Consider the following 21,532-nt stretch of genomic DNA (forward strand, 5'->3'; position numbering starts at 1 on the left):
AAGAGAGGCTAACAGTGGGGCAGGAATGCCTGGAAAACCTAACACAGGATAAAAAAGTGGAGTTTGCCCTAATAACATTTTAACACCCTACAGGGAACAAACTTTGGCTGTCATCCATGGATGAGAAAGGGTCAGGAAAAGGCTTGAAAAGGAAGCTCAGAATGAGAGTGAGGTAAATGAAGTCTTGTAAGTTCAGGTGCTGGTTGCTACCATGACTTGAAAGCAAGCCTCCACTGTCCCATCAACATCCAATACCTGACACAACTGGCTTAAAGGCAAGGAGTGCCGCCCTTCTTATCTTACAGAGGCTGGAGGAAGGATGCAAACACTGATGGACCAGTACCCAGCCTGACAAACCATGCACTTTACAGATCTGCAAGAGGAGAACACCCAGCTATCTCAGCTCTCCTCCCAGGTGCAGTGTATGTCACAGGATGTGATCTGAGCTGTCCCTCACACCTCTTCCATCATTTAGAAGGGCTGCCCATACACAACAGGCATGTGCAGACCTACCATTATGCTAGAAGTGCACTTCATGGACTCAGCCATGCTGGTAAAACCACACTCACGTTGGAAGAGTATGCTTCACTAGTGGACAGTGGTGATTTTTACAGTGCTACTGCTTTGCCACGTGACTACTTTTATCCTCAGGCCACTCTGTCAATATGCTCTGTCTGCTATTCCTGTCTGTGTAAAGAACTGATATAGCTTCAAAAAGATTTACTCTTCCTTTCTCTGGCCTGTACTCCCACACTTTCAGGAAGCTCTTTGAGCTTCCCAACCTCTCATTTTCTGATCTGCTATTCCTACACACACACAGTCCCCAGCAACTCTGCTTCAAACCACAGGTGGCCAAAAATCCATCACAACTGCAGGACTGTGGGAGTCAAGAAAGGTACACCAAAACGTGCAGCACCACTACTCAAGATGTAAGTGGTAAACAAGCCACAGTTCCAAGAAGCACAGAGCAAGGCACATTTATACTCACCACAAAATGGCTACAAGCACACGCAAAATGTCTCAGGGGTCCCGTGGGAAATGCAAACTTTTCCAGGAACCTATCATCCTGCCCTTTCTCAAGGCATTTAAGAACCAGCAGTTCTTCACAGGGATATCCCACAGGAAAGGGAAGATGCTCAGATGGAGCTCCCTCCCCCGGCACTTCAACCACCTCCTTCTAAAGCTCACATTGGCACCTAACTTCCAAATAAAACCTCAGCCCCCCAGCAGAACATGCAGGAACAATCTTTGGTGGTAAGGGGAAAGGACAGAAAGAAATGACCCACGAAGAGTTGGAGACTATTATTTACAGAGCTGAAAACATCCTCCCACACACATACACACACCTTTCCTTGTCTGCTATACTGGTCCCAAGTAGTAATTGCACAATAACACTGCTTGAGCAGTGTTCTAATTCAAGGATGGATCCAACAAAAAAAGATTCACAGAAACATAAGCAGCAGGGGCAGCTCCAAAATCCTCTGTCCAGCTGCTCAAATAACTGAATAGGGATGCAGATTCAGTGCATCAGAAGTCTGAAGGCTCAGAAAGTGCCTGTTCTCAAACAAGGTGGCAAAAATTTACCACTTTAGCCTAGAAAAGGAAGAGGAAGGGAGTAATCCTTGGAAGCCAACAGCCAGGACAGAGCCACTGTCCCTTAACAGGCACTACCAGTGAGACAGTAGTGCTTGTGGGATGTATTTCAGAGAAGCATGGAGGGCAACACACAGTCATTCAGCAAGGCTAGCAGGGATGCTGTGTTTCTAAATCAAGCATTTCCATTTTTACATTATTTGCCTCCATCTAAAAAAAAAAAAAAAAAAAAACAAAACACACCTCTCTTTCAGATCATTAGGAGTTCTCTTTGATAATTACAGTGTTCTGAGAGCTAATGGCTATTTGTTAATAGCCGAGTCTTCTAGATAAGGCTTCTCTTCTTTCTTAAGCTAAAGAAAGCAAAATCATTCAGCACTGGACCTCTTCACTGCCTGGTACAAGTTTTCATTCCATCCACATCAAACAAGTCTGCAGTACTACTAGTCTGCCCTCACACCAAGGTACCTTTAAATGGTGCAACGGGATTGGGGAGGAGTAGAAGGGAATCATTTCTCTGAAATAGGACCAGAGACAAAACCAATATAGACAAGTACTGTAAATATACCAGAAAGTGATTTAAACAACTAACAGATTTCTGTCAATCACAATACACACAAAGACCTGATAACAGAATAACAGCCAGATGAATGAGTGGAAATATTCAAGGCCAGGCTGGATGGGGCTTTGAGCAACCTGATCTAGTGGATGGTGTCCCTGCCTGTGGCAGGGTGTTCAAACTAGATGATCTTCAGAGGTCCCTTCCAATCCAAACACTTCTCTGATTCTATGAATGGAAGACAGGTGGATAACAGCTCACCCAAGTAATCAATAGCTGCTGCATCAATTTCATACTTGTCTGAGAGACCTCCTGAATGTTTTACATTTCACAGGAGGGGGGGAATTGAGAGAAAAAAATACAAATCCAACCTGTCAAAGTCTGTGAGCCTAGTTTTCCAATTTGCAGGAAGTTCAGAGGTCTGGGAGGAAAAGATGCCTCCATGTGATGCACTGAGGTGGGGCAGCATAAAGCAGCTTTGTATCACAGCCAGCATGAGTCCCTGCCTCCTTTCTCTCCCATCAACAGTGCACACACATCAAAGAGAGCTGACTCATCCTGTCAAGGTCAGCCTTAATATCTGTCGGGCTTCAAGTTGTAAAATCTTGAGATGGGGAGGAGGCAGGTGATCAGAGAGCAAGCCACCTCTCGTAGCTGCAGAGAAGCAACAGCATCAGGCAGAAAGGCTGCTGCCCACTGTATGAGAGCTGGAACAGCCAGCGAGTTGCCCCTTCCCCGAGCAGGCTGCCTGTTGGACAGAGACATTGAGCAAGCTCAAGAGACACAACACCTGCAGAGTTTCAGGCGGTCACCAGCCTCACCTGAGACTGGACGTGAAATATGCACAACTAGCTGGGCTGAGGGGCAAGAACAACAAAACAAAACAAACAACATAAAACAACAGAGGGTTTGTCATCTGCCTGCCATGCAGGTGCCATGGGTAGGACGCAAAATACTGGTTAAAAAGATGCAATGGACTCCTCTCGTGGCTTCTTACTGGCCCTGTGGCCTTCAAATTCATATATTAAAAATTAAATTAGAAAAGCTACTTAGTACCACCATTTTCTATTTTTGTTGCTGTTGGTGCCATCAGCTGCAGAGCTAATGAGAAATTGTCTATTAGAAAACAGGTCTGATTTCTGAGGGAAAGGTAATGTTTCAGTCAACTTCCTTAAGCTGCGTCAGGAAGAACAGCTGAAGAATGAATCAGTGTCTTGTCTCAGAATTCCATTCTGCTTTGTACAAGAGTAACTCAAAATAAATAATAATAAATAGACAAACTGACTTTCCTCAACAAATTTCCTTAACAAATACCTAGGAATCTGACCAGACATCCAAACTTTCTTAACCAATGACATTTTTTTCATCCCATGTTTGAACTTTGGAAGATGAATTAATTTAGAAGCAGTGATGTCACCTGTGTAACATAACATCTGTCTATTGACTAGCTTTCAGTATAGCCAGTGCCAATGCCTAACTTTAAGTTTTCCTTTATTAGTTATCCCTCGATCAATTACCACTACAGGCTTCAGTCAAAACCTCTTAAGTCAGTGGAGCACAGGGATCAGGTCCACTAAAATATTGTCTGCTAATCTCTGGTAAATACTTTTGTCATGAAGAGTGACTTCCCTCCTCCTTTAGCTGCAGAAGGGTTTTTTTCAGTTTTTCAAGTAACTCTCAAAGAGGTAGGATAATTTTTCAAGTCTTCACCACAATGATAATCTAAACTGCTACCAGCTGGAAGGAACTGTTTTACTATAATCTAACCAAATCTCCAGTGCTAGGGTAATACAAACTGATGCTCAGCAGTTCTAATACTAAAATGTGCACAGCATAATTTTTGTTAAATTTTAAGTTAATTATCCAGCCATGGTTCAGGCCTCCTTTCACGTGTGAACAAATACAATAGTATCTTTGGGAGTCTTCAGACAGTTCAAAACAGAAGGTTTAAAACACAAAAAGTGAACTGACCAAAAATCATACCCAGGTACTGTTAGACCCTGTGTCCTACTGACTATAATCCCGCAATGTTAATCATCCCAGTAAGGGTTACAGCAAGATCATTACTAATTGTTCATATTACAGAGGCACAAGAAGTTTCTACCCTCAATTAGATTGCATTTTGATAGGCATTGCGCTTTATAGAGGGGCAATCACACTAAATAATTTCAAGGACACAGAGCATTCAGTGGCAGAGCAGGGACTGAACTAAAACCTCCTCTATCTCTGTATAGTACCTTTAACCCAAGCTTATTCTTCCTGTCACGGATAACAAAGTATACGTGCCAGCCTGGTATATTTTTATAACCATATCACAAGGCCAGCATATAAAACGTAAGAAAAATAAAACAAAATCTATAAGCTGCTCTCACTTTCTATTGAGAGGACGTCAAATTCCTTTCATGCCGAAGCCAACACAAGGCATCTATCAAGTTCCCAGGAAAGCTGTGATGAGTGTGGATCACGAAGAGCTAGTGTTTACAGGCTGAACGAACGTATCATTTCCGTGTTTGCATGTTTCAGGAACGCAATTTTAATAGATAATTGAAACTCTGAAATGACCTCTAGATTAGGTGCACGGGACGAACTTCCTCCCCTGACCCAGAGAGGCTTCACGCCTTGACGCATGGTTAAGCAGGTCCAGACCGTCTGTCAGCACCAGCACTACAGAGCAGCATAAATTTGCAATCATAAAGTGTGGGGGGCTGGCATTTGGAGTTCTCAGTCCGTCTCTGAGGACTCGATACATGCAAGTCTTCCTTGTATTAAAGCAGCATTCTCCTACAATTAAATCCAAACACCACAGTCAAGGTGCGTGCAGAAATGCAAAGCAAGCCACAGCACAGTCGGAAGCCTGCAGATGACAGCAGTGGGGCCTCACGCTGATACCAGAAGGCTCGCTCATACCTCCAGGCAACAGCTCTACCCTTCACACTAGAAGAACAACCCATGCTGCTTCAGATGCTTGGTGTCTGCTGGCATAAGGAGAGGAGAATCGGTTTCTCAGCAAACAAGGAACTGTGTTTTAACAGCCAAAAGCTAACAGTGACCAGTCTTCCTGGAGCTACTCTATCTACCCTGAAGGGACAGTCCCCATAAAGAAAGCAGGTGGGAGTCTTTACAAGCTTTGTTTCTAATTCCAGGTAACACACATCTGGCCAAAGCCTTGCTCTGAGTTTCATCAGCACTTTAATCCCAAATCAACTGACAACACCGCAGAAAAAACGTGTCCTGCCCTCCACATGTTCCCAGCTGCTTGTTCCCACCTCCACACTGCTCTCTGCCTCGTGCTAGCACACACTGTCCACTTTAATCCTGGTCTCTTGCTCTATCCAGCACACATCCACCTAAACTTTTGTGCCAGCCCAAGGGAAGAGAAAGAGAAAGGGTGGGACAAGATCTTCCAGGGTGCTGTCACCTTATCCTGCACCGAGGTCCTCATCAAACTACTTTGGCAAAATAGCAATGGTGCACTTTTGTAGCACCTTTAAAGAATGGTAAAAAGCCTGTGCAGAAGCAACCAGCTTCACATCAGCCTCAAGCTGGACATGGGCAAATACCCCTTCACAGGAACATCTATGGACATCTGGACATCTACATCCAGGACAAGAGGGAATAGCCTCAAGTTGGACCAGGCGAGGTTCAGGTTGGAAATTTGGAGACATTTCTCCTCAGAAAGACTAGTCAGGCATTGGGACGGGTTGCCCAGGGATGCAGTGGATTCACCATCCCTTGGGGTGTTCAAGGAAAGGTTGGACCTGGTGCTTAGGGACATGGTTTAGTGGGTAATATTGGGGGGTATGGTTGGACCAGATGATCCTGCAGGTCTTTTCCAACCCTAATGGTCTGACTCTACCTGAGGCAGGGAGGGATGGTATCATATAGCCACACCATAAAAGAATTCAGGAACCTGCAGGTTCAGTGCAGGATGAAGATCCAGGACCCCTGACCAAGCCACAATTTTCACTTGCCTCACTACATGCTGAACAGGACTCTTCTTCACATGCTTAAAGTGCCTCACCTCTAACAGTGTCAAATCCCACTACGCTTCAAAAGAAAACAGTTCTACACAGAAGCTCTCACTGAACAGCTTACGGCGTAGCCTGATGAGATAGCCTGTGACCTCATACGTGCACTTTTACACTAACAAAGAGTCATGGCAGAGTTTAGAGAGAATGTCCCTACCCTCTGAAAAGGGAACTGACAGAACATACAAGAGTCAAGAGGAGGCTAAACACTAGTTGGCCTCGAGAGAAACAGATGCCTCAGCACAAACAACTTGGGCCTGGAAAAATGCTTGGTTTCCAGGGCTCCTTAACGAGCCCACACCCAGCAGAAGGAACAATGGAAGGCAGCGGAGGCCCTGGAACGGTGGGAAGTAAGTTAACGACCTGGCCACGCGAGCAGCCTACTACTTCTGTACACTGGAATCCACGCACTGCCCTTTCATTTCAGGCAGATGCTAGGCAAGCCAGCAGCAATGGGAAGTCAGAAAGGCTATGATTACCCTTTCATCTGATGCAACGTTAAGAAATCAAAGTTAAGGTACTTTCCATTAATGGTCTAAACCAATCCCAGTTTACCATTGTGTACTGCCATGTAGACTATCAAACACTTGTGTTAGCCTTTTTTCCACTGGAAAAGATCAGATTAGAGTATGTCTGCTCTTTAAAGCCAGGCAAATCATTTAGCTCCCGTTTCGAATGACTTCAATAACAAAAGGACAGACTTTGCAATCTGCAAGAGCTGTGTTTTCCCACTAGTCTTGTCACCATCACTTTTCAGGGCTGGGCTTCAGTGATGTTAAAGGCAAGGTAAAACTTGAGGTACAAACCTGAAGAAAAACACAGCATGGAGACTGTTGCGTAAATGAACAGACTTTCCCTTTGGAAATCTGAGAAAGGAGCAGGCTGAAAGCTGAAAAAGGCTGGCATTAGAAAATTTAGCCCTGCTTCACCCAGCCTAAAAATAGGGTTGGATTTGAGAGTGCATAGTCAACTGCCCATTTGTCCACAGCTGGTGTTTCAGCATCCAGTTCTGTGATGCCTTGAACAACAGTGATAGTCAAAGCCTAAGACTGAGTAGGAAAACTAGAAGTTAAAAAGTTGAGTGCAATCAGCTAGGCTATCAGAAGTCAAATATTAAAGATCATCAACAATACCTGGGCAAATAATATGCTCCTTGGTCACAGGATCATGTTACTACTGTGCTCACACATTGAGGCAGGAAAACATAAGTGTGACTTGGTAGTTAGTACATGGACATATTTTAAGTCACTTTTGTATGGAGTGGTAAAATTAACTTGCTTGTGTGTAACACTGGGAAAACAGAATTCCCTCAACTACCAGAGTATTTTGGGAATTTCTGCTTTTGTTTCCGTGCATTGGTAGCGGGTATAACACCTTCAGACATTTGGGTTCTGTGTACACCCAGGGCTTGGAAGAGCCAAGGAGGAGCCTGTCCCTATAGGGACCGTCCAGGCTTGTGCAGGGGGAGAGCACTTCAGGAGGCAGTTTAAGGCGAGCAGGTTGTGCGGCACATGCAGACAGCACATACATACCGCATGAGAGCTAGCTGCTCTGTTACCTGTCTGCTGTGGCACACCACTCCAGATGCAGGGCTTGGTAGAGGACACAAATATTTGCAGGGTTTTTCTTCTCCTTCTTTTGTTTCAGCCAGCTCACCTTTCTAGTTTTTTAATTGCCGGCTAATTGCATTAACACGGGACAACAATGGTTTGAGAAATAGTTCACTTGCACTGATGGAAAACATTTTGTGTATATAGGGTCCCATGAGAAGATCCTGTTTGCCAGCTTACTCATTTCTTAATCATTATGAGTAGAAAAAATGAAGTCCAGGCACTCAGTAAACAACACTTCCTCCTCAATTTTCTCAGCTATTAGGAACTTGAAAAGAAGAGTCAGGGAACGAAAGGCAAAGAGATTGAACTACCAAATCAAGATAGTCACTCCAAAGCAGGCTGCAGGCACGCTGACGGAGCAGATGAATGGAAGTGCTGAAACTGTCCCCGTATTGTCTAACACCTGTTCATCAGCAACACAGTCACACAGTGGCGTGTTTGTGTCATCCAAACAAACGCATCCTCATCTTGCAAAGAACTGTGTTCACTTGTCTCTTATCAACCATCAGAAGAGGTGTGGCTGACACTGCATGTAGCATCTGAATTATCTAATTATTTTTCCATTCTCTGTCAGCCAAATCTTGGGCAAAACCTGCAGAAATAAAACAGGTCAAAGCACTTTATGCCAACAAATGGCATAGACCAGGAGGAGAATCAAGGACAGGAAAATCCCCAAGAGTTTTCTGGAACAACATTCACTGAGAAGTCCTTCCTAATCTGAAGAACATTCTCCTCATGAATTTCAAATGGTCAGGTTGCCTCTGCTGAGGAAACACCACAACAAGAGCAAGAAATGGAGCAGAAGGCTTGATTCACAAGTGGTTTTCTTCACTACTATTTTTTCACTTGTCAGAGGTATCAGCACAGCACCCAAATATGAAAGGCCTAGATGAAAACAGAAAAACAGTAGTTCTGGTCACAGCAAAGGTCTCTGTAGGCTAGTACCAGATCTCCAGTAACATCCAGTAGGAGATGCTCAGGGAAGGAGCATAAGAACAACCCTGTTGCATGCTCCCCCAGCAATCTACAGGTCCAGGGCTTTCTGAGCCAAGGCCTGTGTTTTTATCTTTGCAATTAATGGTCCCACATAAATCCATCTAGTATGAGCTGTCTTTTGAAAATGGTCTCCTGTTTGGCCCTACATTGCAACTTCTGGCAGTAAATTTGGTAGCCTCACTGTACACTGTGTGAAAAAAATACTTTCTTCTGTTTAAAACTATTGGATGCTTCCATTTGATCCTCCTAGTTCATAGGAAAATCTCATACAATGGATTTTTCATATTACGAGAAAAAGCATTGCCAATTCAGCTTCTCTCTGTCTCTAGAGAGAAATTCCTTCCAGAGCAAATTTTCATGATTTTCACAGGAGCTTGCAATGGGCCCAACTGCTTGTAGTTGCTGTCACAGCAAACTCCTTCCCTTTACTTCTTAAATCCTTTATTCTCAATCCCACCCTATTTCCCTGGTTTATGTTTTCCTTCCTCCACTAACTCCAGAAAACTGTTACAGTCCCATAACTTAATGTAGGCATAGTACCCGGTCTGTGTTCGGTTCAGCTACCTATCTGTAAAGGGGTGGAGAACCACCCCATGTCAAAGCTTGCATCTTGCAGCAGTGCTGAGTAAATTTGTCTGTCTAGCTGTGAAGGCAGATAGGCATATGAGGGGAGCTCTGGTGGAAATTAAGACAGAAGTTCCAACCCTGAAGTATAGCATTGCTCACATGGACTTTCCTCAGCACCAGCATACATCTAGAAAAACCTGCAGGTGAACAATTTTTATAGAGCTCTCAAGTCTATGACAAAAAAAAAAAGCTGTCTCAGAAAGCTCACAGTGATGAATTCTGAACAAAAATGTCTATTTTTCAAATATAAGTCCATAGGGGATTAGGAAAATCCACTCCAGACCAAAGGAAAGTAGCCCTCTCTTTCACAAACATTTAAGTTCGCCTTCTCTCTGACTAGCTGAAACAACGGCAGTACAGCTCTTTGCCACCTGGGGAGGAGCAGCAGGACCACAAGATACTCTCTTAGTGCTCACCCCAGTAAGCAGGAAGGGAGACCATGAGTGATGGGGCAGGCCACCCCGAGCACTGCATGATCTGCCACGCAAAGAGCGAGAGGGGAGTCCCAGGTAAGATGCAGGCAAGGGGCCCGAGGAGACTGTGCTGGTAGATCACGGCATTATTTTACTGCAGCTTTAAGTACCAAGAAACTATGTGAAGCCATTCAGCTCCTTACTCGTGAAGCAGGGCAATCATAGCTCCCCACCTCACAAGGAACTGGCTGTAACACCACACACATTAAAACACTGAGCTAATGGAGACTTTCAAGTACTTTAGAAAGCATACAGACACCTATACTATGGAATGCAAGTTAAAACCTATTCTTTCAAAGCCTTGTTAGTTTTTTGGGTTTTGTGTGGTTTTTTTTGTTTGTTTGTTTAATTTGGAACCAGGAAGCTTGTTTGACATTTAGGACTGCTTTCCCCATTGTCTGCAAAACCAAACATTGATGCTAAACTGGAGAAATACCCCTAATGTCAGCTGATTTTTTACTGCTTCAGACCTACATTGCTCATGATTGATCTTACCACTAAAGCATTAGCTGAAAAATCACAATAGGAGATAACTTACAGAGGCCAGAAGGACCTTCTGACTAATGCTGTTTTCAAAATCCACCAAGGCATTATGGCTAAACACACATAATTTTTCTAAGGCCCTTCATTTAAACGTGAAACTAAAGAAGTGTATTGAGACCCAGTCATAACTATACTAAAGAAAATAATTTTAAAGTAAATCTGAAGTACAGAGCTATGCCAAAGAACAGAAGTCACATCACTTGAACTAGTGGGACCCATTGCCATACACCTAGAGCCTAGGCCTGCCAAAGAGCCAAGCTAGCTTTTGGCAACAGGTACACAGAAAATATTTCCTTCTTTCAGTTTAGTCAATTATCTCATTCCAATGACTGGTTCACCCAAACCTGAAAAATGCTTTGGAGCTGCAGAAATGGAAGGCTTGTTTTCTTCCTCCAGTCAACAAATAAACATGAAGGGTGAGGGAGCAAAATCTACTAATATTTAATCAGCATGACAAGAAACAATAAGTGCAATAAAAAAAAAAAGACAATATTTCATTTGCTTAATAAGAAAAGCTTGGTTTTTAATCAATTAAATAATATTACCTCAAAATGTACCAGATGCTTCCTTTTCATGTATAATTATCAATTTATTTATTTTATTTTTTAAAAAGATTTACTTTTAACGCCCAGGACTTTTAGGGGGAAGGTTGCACTTGTAACTGCATTTCGCTGCAAAGCCATGTGCAGTCTATCATACATAGCATTTTAAAAAATAAAAATTAGTCGTTCACCAAATAAGGTCATTCATTATTTTCCAAAATCAAAACATTTAATAAAAAGTTAACTAAGTCTGTATAAGGCTATCTAATTACTTAAACAGATGCTTATGGACACTGTATAGATTAGCAGAAAGGAGAACAAAATTTAGGTAACAGGCCATTCTTAGCTGCACATCAGTACGTTTTAATGGCTCTTCACAAATGTGGATCAGCTTCTCTTTAGGAAAAAGAACTAAGAATTACACATGTAGAACTGATCAAAATCAAAAACGATGTAAATTAATTCTTCTCCTTGCAGCACAAGCCTGATTCAAGGACTGTACACGACAGCACTTCTTTGCAAATGAGACAGTTCAACCACTGCTCACAACATTTGGTCAGGTAGTGAAAGCAGCTACTCTGATGCCCATCCCTGCAGGCTGCAGTGGGGACACCATTTGATCTGTCACATAAGTGGAAAAGAGTTAATGCTTCAGGAACACATTTCACATGGGTGATAATGGGAACTGGGAGACCTTTGGAAAAGCATAGTTCAACCCACATTTGGCTCCTAGAAGTAAACAGTATCTCTCCCTCAAAACCAGAAAACTTCCGTTTTTCAATGCTGATCTGTAATTCCCCTTCCATGTATTCCCTGAAGGTTTTCCCCTCTTTCATTTGAATAATTAAAGCAACAAAACCAATCTCTTGCTACTTCTAGCAATCCAGACTTCACAAACCCCTCAAAGTCACAGACAAAATCTTCCTCAGCTCTCTTCCCAAATCAGAAGCACTCTTGAAATGAAGAGCTGGGGGCTGAGACAGAGACTTTGGAAACAATTCACAGGAGATAAATAACTACTTGAGAACAGTCTTACAGCAGACTAAATTTTACATCGGAGCATCTACATGCCTATGTACCATCAGAGTACATCTATCTTGCCTGGGATCTCATCTCTAAAAGACACAAAGTCTGTTTCAGAAAAGGCTTAACAGACTGAAAAAAATCAATCTTTCTCCAGTGTAGTGACAGGTATTTTTTCCCCTTAAAGGCTGTCAGGCTTAGTATCTTCCTCATGTGTGTTCATCTACCCTCCTCTTTAAATCCATTTATACTTTTAGCCTCCACAGCATCCTGCAGCAGTGAGTTCCATAATTTAACACAGAGGGAAAAAGCACTCATTTCAAACTTGCTGGCTGGTAATTTCATTACCTGCTCTAGTTGTGTACTATCAGAAGTAATTGTTCCCCATACACTACTACTGTGTGATTTTATAGACCTCTGTTATACCTCCCTCAGCAGTCTCCTTTCCCAAACTGAGTTGTCTGGTGAGTTGTAGGCAATGTAGCTTTGCCCCCTGTGGAAGTTTCCCTGGGCTTTCCTGCAACTTCACTACTCATTTTTGTTTATTTTTCGGTGCCACTACAAGCCCTCTTAATAACAAAGAAACACATGCTGTAACAAGAACTGATACGCAGCATGGATTTAAAACATAACAGGCAGATCATTTCTATTTTGCTCTGTTCCTTTCCTACTATGGTTTTAATTGCCTGTTTGGCCCCCAGTTGAAACCTGAGCTCAGTTTTCTCTTTCACTTGTCCTCGAAACTGTTTCCTAAAATCAGGTTCCAGGTGTAAGACCAGTTCTGGAAGGCCTATCAGAAGACAGTCCTAAACTAAAACTACCAAGAGGAAAAGGAAATAAACAGGAATACTTCCCTCTGTCTGCTTCTCTGAGCCTGCAGAACCCAGCTACTGCCCATCAGCATGGTTCAGTTGGCTGCGTGCTATTAGTTCACTCTTTTCTTGCTTTGAGGTTTAAGAGAAGTTGTAATTTGTCCCAGTTGGGAGGTAATAACAGCCAGCACATGATCAGTCACGGATGGCTCTGATGACTCAGCTGGTGTGGGGTAGCTTACTAAGGCACTACCTCCGTGGTGCCTGAGCCCACTGTTTATTGTGCAACTTGCAACACACACATATCTCAGGCCACACGCCATGAAATATTTTACAGCCCATAACCTTCTACCCCTGGAAGCTGCTCCCACACTCTTCCCCAAATTCTCTTCCAGAGATCGCATTTGCTCGAGTCATTTGACAGTGACACAACCACTCGGACTGTCAACTGAGAAAAATGTTTTACATCTACCAGCGCTCCTGTTCCTGTAAACTGGTGCCCTTCCTGGCACCCTGGGACTTGGCAAGATCCTTGTCCCTCGGTGAAGACAGCTCAGCCCTTCATTTCCTCAGCTCCCCAGTCCCCACACGGCCCTGGCTGCCCCCCTCGTCCTGGCACTCACACATGCCTAAGTCAGGCTGTCCGACCAAGCACGGCAGTGCTCCGAGCTGGAGGGTGCTGGTCCTCCAGGGCTGGGGTGAGGCTGCCGGGATCAGAGCCTCCGTGGTGGAAAGGCAGTGAAACAGCTGATGATGACCCGCCAGTGCAACCCCAGTGGCTCTGCGGGTTTCAAGCTGCACCTCAGTGGTGCCCACTGGAAACACCCAAGGCTGTTCCTCAACGGTTCAGCAAAGAGGGGAGGGCCCACCTTCCAGCGGCCTCCACTGAGGAGTGGGAGCCTCACCACGGAGCCTCTGGTTCCTCGCATCCTAACACACCTGTAACCTCAAGCCCTGGACAGGTTGGAGGAGGCTTGTTTCTGCATGTGTTTTTAAGCACAGGGTAGCTATGAAGATAAGAACTCACCGTTCAAGGGGCAATGTGCTGTGACAAAGTTGTCCTGGCCTATGCCACCAGAAGAAAGCAGAATTGTATCAGTCATAGGGAGGAATCCCAACACAGACCTCAGATGAATTCCTAGATTGCAGGAAGGAGCTCCATTCCATTGCTATAATACTGGGTTTGCTCCATTTGACCTCCAAGCACATCCGTAGTTTCACTGAGCCCCATCAACAATGGAAGCTTCTTTTTCAGGAAGTCCTTTTTAGGTGGGGGAAAAAAAGGAGTAAAATAAAAAGAAAAGGTGGTTTGCAGATACTGAATGCCTCACTGTGGCCCTACAAACTGGATAAACGTGTCTCTGAATTCAGTAGTACTATCTCTGGCGGTTCTATTAAACATTTCATTTATCTGGTAGAACTCCAAGCCCCTGGATTTCCACAAGATCGCATACAATTTAGAAAACATTCCTGCTTTCTGTTAATAGATGTTTTGGAGGAATCCACTGAAAGCATAATGGAAAAATCACTTCATCTATAGTATGTTGAAATACAAACTATATGAATAATCCCGCTCTCTACTACATCCCATCAGTTTTAAGGATACTCCTTATTGGGTGCCAGTTGGCTTCTTCCAGGTTAAACTCTCAAGAATTTTCAAAACGAATAATTTCCAAGCTTGATCAGACCCTACCCGGGCTAGCTGGGGAAAAAAAATTCCACACAGCAAGAAATCACTCATAGCTCCTATTTATAGAAGCATTTTATTTTATTATAGAATTAAAAATCCAAACTCTGGATTTAATATTAGCCAGCTGTTAATATTTTAACATGTAAAGCATGGTTGTCACATTCGAAGTATTTTTGCGGGGTTGTACTAACATTTAACTCTCTCGGTCACGCCCAGTGTTACTCTTGGCATTATACACATCTTAAAAACGATTTACAATGCTATTTATTTCCATGTGCAAACATTCCACAGAACACCAACATAAATACCACTGTGTCTGTCTCTCTTTCACACCCATCCTCTCTCCAGACTGTCTTAATGGTGACATTATTTGCAAACTATACAAGGACAACATTGAAGCAAAGGAAACTGCATGCAGTTTAACATGGAATAACCTTTGGAAAATCATTTGGATGAAGAATCATTTATAGCTTTCCTTAATTGCTATGCCCAGTTCACTTTGGAGCTCAGTGCTATTACAGTGGAGAAGCAATACCATCTATCAGTGAAAAACTTAACTTCATTCAAAATCCTTTATTTACTGCAGTTCCAAATATTCCATAAACAAATACAACTTCAGCTAAAGTTTTCTACGTTTGTTTTCTAGCCAGCAGTGGCATTTTTGAAGGGGAAAAAAAAAAGAAACAACAGGATAACCTAGTTTTGAGTTCCATACGCTACTAAAGAAGTAGGTAAAACAAAGAGCTGTCCTCTGTGCTCCAATAAAGCACTGCCTAAAGACAGCTCAGCAACACCAGAAACACTATTGCCTACGTTTGGCTGGTGTTGTAGACCTAAAAAACAACCCAATAGTAGAATCAATTGCCGTAACTCTGCTGTCAGAAGCACAAGAAGCTTTGGTAGCCTGCTTGGTCTCTGTTCAGGCTGAACCTCAGCACGCCCCTGAGATCAACAAGCACACTTCACAGCCACGTGCAGAAGTGCAGTCCTAGGACAGAAACCCTACAGTCCCCGGCTTCTTCAAGAGCAGCATCTGCACATGAGCTGCCAAATTTAATAGAGATACGTCCTCCTTCCCCCAGGAAAAACACCACCTGGGACAGCCACGTGCACAGCCCACTTTGCATGTGGCTTTAGGGAGCCCTGGGAGAGACGGCGGAAGGCAGCAGGGATGCTCTGGCTGTGGCAGGATGCCTATGCCCGCTCCGCAGTGCCAGCTCTCCCGAAGCAATGCCCGAGGCGCCTACAGATGCGGCTGAGCTGCAATGCTGTGCCCCCACTGCTCAGCGGAAGTGGGGGGACCCAGCCAGAAGAACCAACAGCCAGAAAACAACCACTGCTGCTGCCCCCCAAAACCATCACTCCCCGCACACCGTGCGACCTAAAAAGCCAGGAGCAAACGGAATCAGCTTGCTGCCGGCGTCTGTGATGAACGCCATTTGTTTCCCAACACTCAGCCTCACTACTGCCCTGAGGAGGTAAGCTCATTATTATTTTATGCCTGTTTCACAGATAGGGAAAGCAAAGGCCAAAGCAAACAGTTTCAGAAGCACTTGCATATGGTTTGCTGTCGCTCTGGGGATTCCCAGCTGATGGAACTGAATCACTAAAACTTTAAAGCAAACGCATACAATTAAAGGAAAAAAAAAATTTTTAAAAGCAGTCAGTTTTTGGATCGTAGGTTAGAACCATACTACTGGCCAAAACTACAGGTTGCCCTCGCTCTCCTATGTCACAGATTACATGGAAGCCTTTTGTCAGAAGACTTCAGGATGCAAGCTGCCATTGGGAAGCACTCGAGGACCCAGATAACTTTTCTAAAAGGCAGAACAATTACTTCTGTGTAACCATATGAGGCTTCACCTCCTGATTATCACCATTTCTATCAGCAGAGCGTTGCTTAGCCACCTCCCTTCAAAAGACACTTTGAGATGCAAGGTGTAATATACATGTAAATTATCATTAAAGTATCCTCTGTTTAATTGGGGCATTTCAGATTGGGGCTGCTGTTTTAATGGGTTGCCTCCCAGGAAACTGACTTTGCCTATAATGACACAGTGAATAGTAATGACCAGTGTTTAATTGGGACTGTGTTAGTAAAATTTGGCTTCAGAGGGATTAAATTTAACCGGTGCCAAGAAGTTAAGTGATTAATCAGACGTTAAATACGTATGTACTTCTAAACTGGTCTTCTCCCATTCAGTCCTACACCCTCTGAACTTAATGGGAGTTTTGTCATTGATACTAACACAAGAAGGATCAGCCTCCTAGTACACACATTCGCTAATAAACATTAAGAAGCGTACTCTGTGCTAACAGATACTCATCTGTGGTTAAGGGTAACAGGATTCTGTCTGCCTGGTGCTCAACAGTCCCTGCTTGGCATGGGAAGCTTTCGGTGGGAGAGGATTATTCACAAAAACATCACGGTATTAATGAAATATTAGGAAACATAAAGCACTAATTAAAATTAAAAAAAAATCTGGGGAAGCCAGTTAAGGTTGAAAGCTCAACCACTGTGCTGATTCTTTGCCCTTCGGCTTACATGAGCAGTCTTTTTTTCCCCTCTTCCTTTTCTTTAAATGATTACAATGTACATCCTTGAATCTGAAATGAGCACTGGTGAGACGAATCCTCAAGCTACAGGGTTGTGCCAACTCCTGCAGGGTCCTTGCAATCACAGGGGCCACGTACAGCTCACTGCAAGGGAGAGCGCTCACATCCACCAGCGCACAGCTTCACAAAGGCGATGCAACACGGGAACCAGTTGTGAAACCTGACTCACAGGAAAACTCCACACATTCAGTGCTGCCCACAGAAAGCACACTCGGCTCAAACATCTGATAGACACATGCAGGGGAGTTTGGGCTTGGAGAAGCCCTGGTCTCTGCGATCTGAAGCAGCCGATCCCCCACAGATTCCCAGTTTTAGTTCCCCCACAACTGCGCGCTTGTGCCAACACACTTGTTTGTACGGTCTCATCGTAAATCAGGGTAAGGAAATGAAAGTGCCAGGTTTATTTTATAGATATATTAACTACGTGTCTTTATACATATATTATGGGACATTTCTATTGGCCTTTGGGACCCTTCTATTTGCCTGCTGAGTTCTGAGCCTCTGTATGACAGCACAGTGATATTCTTAAGGTATTACTATTTCAGTGGAAAAAAAAAGACCCTTACAATCAGAAAGCTCCAGGTGGGGTTTTAGACAGACCTCATTACCACGTGGATCCTAACTGGTCACAAAAAGTTACCATCAGTGTCCAGGCACCAAGCTTGTAGCCCTGGCTCCTGTGCGCCTTTGCTCTGGTGTAATAAGCCTTTGCCAAGATGTTTGCACTCTTCCTGTGCCTCGGTTCTCTCGGATGGAGGAAAAGAGGCAAAGCCATAAGGGTCACTTGCTCATACGGTAAGGAGAGTGGGGGGAACATCGTGACAGTATATATGATAACGTATCTGTTAACTGCTAAGGCTCAGGAGTAGAGAACGGTTTGCTACCAATGTAACATCCCAATGGCAGGGTCAAAAAAGGCATCCAATAGTGACAACCATGTATGTCCCTTCTCAGTCCGGTTTGGAGTCACAGCCCTTGGGCTGTCCCAGGCTGGAGTCTGCCGCAAGCCCAAAGCCTACCAGTTCCCAGCAGCGAGCCTGCCAGTGCCCGAAGTTGTAGCCAACACCGAGGGCTCAGCCTCCACACCAACCTCTGAGCTCCGAAATGCCATTTCCAGAACGCCAGCAGTGACTGCTCCCTCAGATGTACACCCTTCATGCAGACACTTCGCTGCCTGCCGCACCAGGACAGCAGGGCTCCCGGGGCTGCCTGCCATCAGGCAGGCATGCACACACCCAAGCGCTGGCAAGAGCAGGACGTTAGCCCTGTGCTTCTCCTGGACAAGGAGCTAGTGCAAGTAAACACACACACACACTTGCCGCAAAGCAAACACGTATCAATATACGATCACACACACACTGATAAGTACTTGACGTGAACCGAGATATTACTGCAAGTTTATACTGATTGCAAGCAGCTAAATACATACCAAAATTTCACCTCCTCAAAGTTTTCCTAAACCTTATTAGAGTGCCTCTCTAATAAGGTAGATAGGGAGACCACGCATGGAGCATCCCGGCATAAACGGAGGTCTAGCCTTTACTCCCTTCGTTGAAGCTTTCCATGGTTCATCACCCCAGCTGCTGTGGAATCTACTGCACACAGCCTTGCCCCGTGTCAGGGGAGGGGAAAAAAAAAAAAAAAGAAAAATAAACACAAAATACAGCAACCAGCACCACTGCTTCCAGTGCACAGGCTCCTAATGAAGCCCTGCAACACTCTCCCAGCACACTTGGCTACTCCTCAGGGCAGCGCAGCAGCCACACCGCAGCACGGCTCCTGCTCACTCCTCTGCCTCTGCCCCGCGCCGCACGAGCTGGACTGGCGCGCTGGGAAATAACGCATCCTACTTGTACAGTCACACCGTGGCTTGAACTACTCCTCTCGAGTCCAGCTGCCGATCGCAACCAGTTTCCGCTCGGGCTGGCTGAAACAAGCGCCCCAAAAAACAAGGGTGTGTGAAAAACTGAAGGGAAAGTTATCCAGAATGGCTTGGTGAAGAAATGTTACTGTTTGAAATACGTATTTCTGTCCGAAAGCTTGTACTTCCCATATTTGAAACTATTAAAATCATCACCAGGAGAGAAGCAAAAAAAAACTTCTCCCCATTTTCTCCTCTGTCCCCCTTTGAACTTTTTCCTCCATTCCAATTAATCTGCTTTTCCTGGCCTTCGGGACACCCTCTGAAGTACTTCACCTGGACGGTAGTTCCTGTCTCTCTACAAAGACAGCTGCAAGAGTCGGCACGTGAAGAAAATGCATGCTACAAAATAAGTTCAGACTGCACTAAGTTCAGCATGGCACTTGAAATAGGCAGCTGCACATACAAATGTGAAGTCACAGAAGGTTTGAGGTTGGAGGGGACCTCTGAAGATCACCTGGTCCAACCCCTGGCAAGCAGGGTCACCTACAGCACGTTGCACAGGGTCGTGTCCAGGTGGGTTTGGAGCACCTCCAGAGAAAAGCCTAATGAAATGTAATGAAAAATTGGCGTTTAAACGTTTCGGGGCTCCAAAAGATGTTTTCTTGAATCTGTCCTGCTAAGTAGCTAATCCTGTACGATAAGACTCTATAATGTACCTTAGGGTTAGAGAAGAAGCAGCGTTACCGTTCCTGAAATCAACAGTAGTTTTGCTGCCAGCTTCAGTAAGAGCAGAAGTAAGCCTCCTATTTTCAAAATGCCCCATTTCTAAAATAAGGAAACACAACTCATACGCTGCTAGTTTTTTTGTGCGTGACATTCGCCTTCTCTTGCCTACACCCCATGTTCCCACAGGATCCACCAGGGAGAAAGAAAAAAAAAAAAAAAAAAAAGACCAACCAAGCAGCTACGTTTCACTTTATATTTACCGGGATTTGCTTAGCAAACCGCACGCCTGTTGTACACAGGGGGTGCTCCACGGCCCCACGCCGCCCCAAACCTGGGTGCCTCTTTAGTACAAGCCGCCGCCACCCGCCGTGGCCCCCAAAATAGAGCCAGGCCGGCGAGCACCGTGCAGCGAAGCCGGCCGGGTGCTCGCCCTCCGCTGGAGGCTCTGGCGGCCGCGGGCAGGACAGGGAGTGCCCGGCCGGGGGAAGGAGTGGGGTAAGGGCTGCTTCCAGGGGGTTCCTGGGCACACATGGGAAAAAAAAAAAAAAAAAAAGAAAAAAAAAAGGGCAGCCGGGTTTTGTTCCCATTGTCTCCGCTCCTGACACCGGGAGCCGCAGCCAGAGCTGGGCACGGCCACCGGCCGGGAATAAAGCGAGGGGAAGGAGGGGGAGTAAAGGGGAGGAAAGGGAAAAAACAATTTAAACTAAACTAAAATAAAACAGAAGCCCCAGCGCCCCCGCGGCAGCGCCGCCGAGCGCATCCCATCCCCGTCCCCGGGCAGCAAAACTTTGCGCGAAGTTGGCGGCGGGGGGAAAGGAGCACGCAGGGCGCCCGCTGCCGCCTCCCGCCGCCGCAGGGGGAAAAACAGCAGAAAAAGCGAAAATAATAATAATAATAATAATAATAATAATAACAACAATAATAATAATAATGAAAGGAACACGCGCGGGGCAGGGCCCTCCGTGCGTAAACACGGCGTAAAAACAGCGCGGGGGGGTAGCACGGGGGGAGCCCCCCGCTGACCGCAAATAATAAAAATGATTAAAATAATGAAAAAAAAAAACAAAAACCCAGAAGGCTTGTTTTTTATTATTTTTACCTTGATGCAACACTGGGCAGCGGCCTCAGACATCTTTCAGCCGGAGCGCGGCGCAGCGCGGCACAGGGGGAAGTTCTCTCGGTTCTTTTTTTTTGTTGTTTATTTTTTTTGCCTTCCCCCCCCCAAATTTCCGCTCCTCCGCCGGCCCCTCAGCGGGAAGTTGCTGCCGCCGCCGCCGCCGCCGCCACCATCGCCCGGCGGCGGGCGCGGCCCGCGGAGCTGCCCGGGGGAGGCGCCGCCACCGGAGCCCCGGCCCCGTCCCTCGTCGGGGGGCGCACGATCGCCGCCCGCCCCCTGCCCGCTGCCCCCGGGCTCTGCGTGCGTGTGCGGGCCCGGGCGGGGAGGGCGGGGCCGGGCGGCGAGGGGGCGGGGCCGGGCGTCCCTCCCGGCCCCGCCCCCGCGCCGCCCCGCGCCGCCCCCGCGCCGCCCCCTCGCCGCTGCCCTGTTCCGCATCCCCGCAAGCGACGTCGGTTCCCGGCAGCCGGCCCCGCCCCTTAAAGGGGCACGGCGGCGAGCGGAGCGGGGCGGACAGCAATGGCCTTTGTTCTGCCGCCGCCGCCGCGGCCCCTTTAAGGGCCTGGACCAGGAAGTGCGGCGGAGGGCACGGGAAGGGCGGGGCGGGGCGCACGGCAGGGTCGGGGCCTGCCCCCCGTTGTTGGGGACCCCCGGGTGCCTGCCCCGTGTAGGGGCGCTGCTCCCCGTCTCCGCAGCCTGCCCCGCCTCGCCCC

At 45.9% G+C, this 21,532-nt stretch overlaps 1 protein-coding gene across 4 annotated transcripts in view; it reads right to left on the minus strand.

The window, feature by feature from the left end:
* Positions 1-21,142, minus strand: part of ETV6 (ETS variant transcription factor 6) — a 146,106-nt gene extending 124,964 nt beyond the window's left edge. For 3 of the 4 annotated variants that reach the window (XM_048053632.2, XM_048053630.2, XM_048053629.2), the window contains exon 1: positions 20,805-21,142. Coding sequence is in view for 2 of the 4 variants with exons in the window: in XM_048053630.2 (XP_047909587.1) it covers positions 20,805-20,837 (33 nt within the window). In the remaining 2 variants the exon portion in view is untranslated. Of the gene's footprint in view, positions 1-13,836; positions 14,041-20,804 lie in introns of those variants that run through there. The other variant, XM_066999891.1, reaches the window with a different exon arrangement.
* Positions 21,143-21,532: the final 390 nt, after the last annotated feature.

Source organism: Anser cygnoides, chromosome 1 (assembly GCF_040182565.1).
Source record: "Anser cygnoides isolate HZ-2024a breed goose chromosome 1, Taihu_goose_T2T_genome, whole genome shotgun sequence".
In the NCBI taxonomy this organism is placed as follows: domain Eukaryota; kingdom Metazoa; phylum Chordata; class Aves; order Anseriformes; family Anatidae; genus Anser; species Anser cygnoides.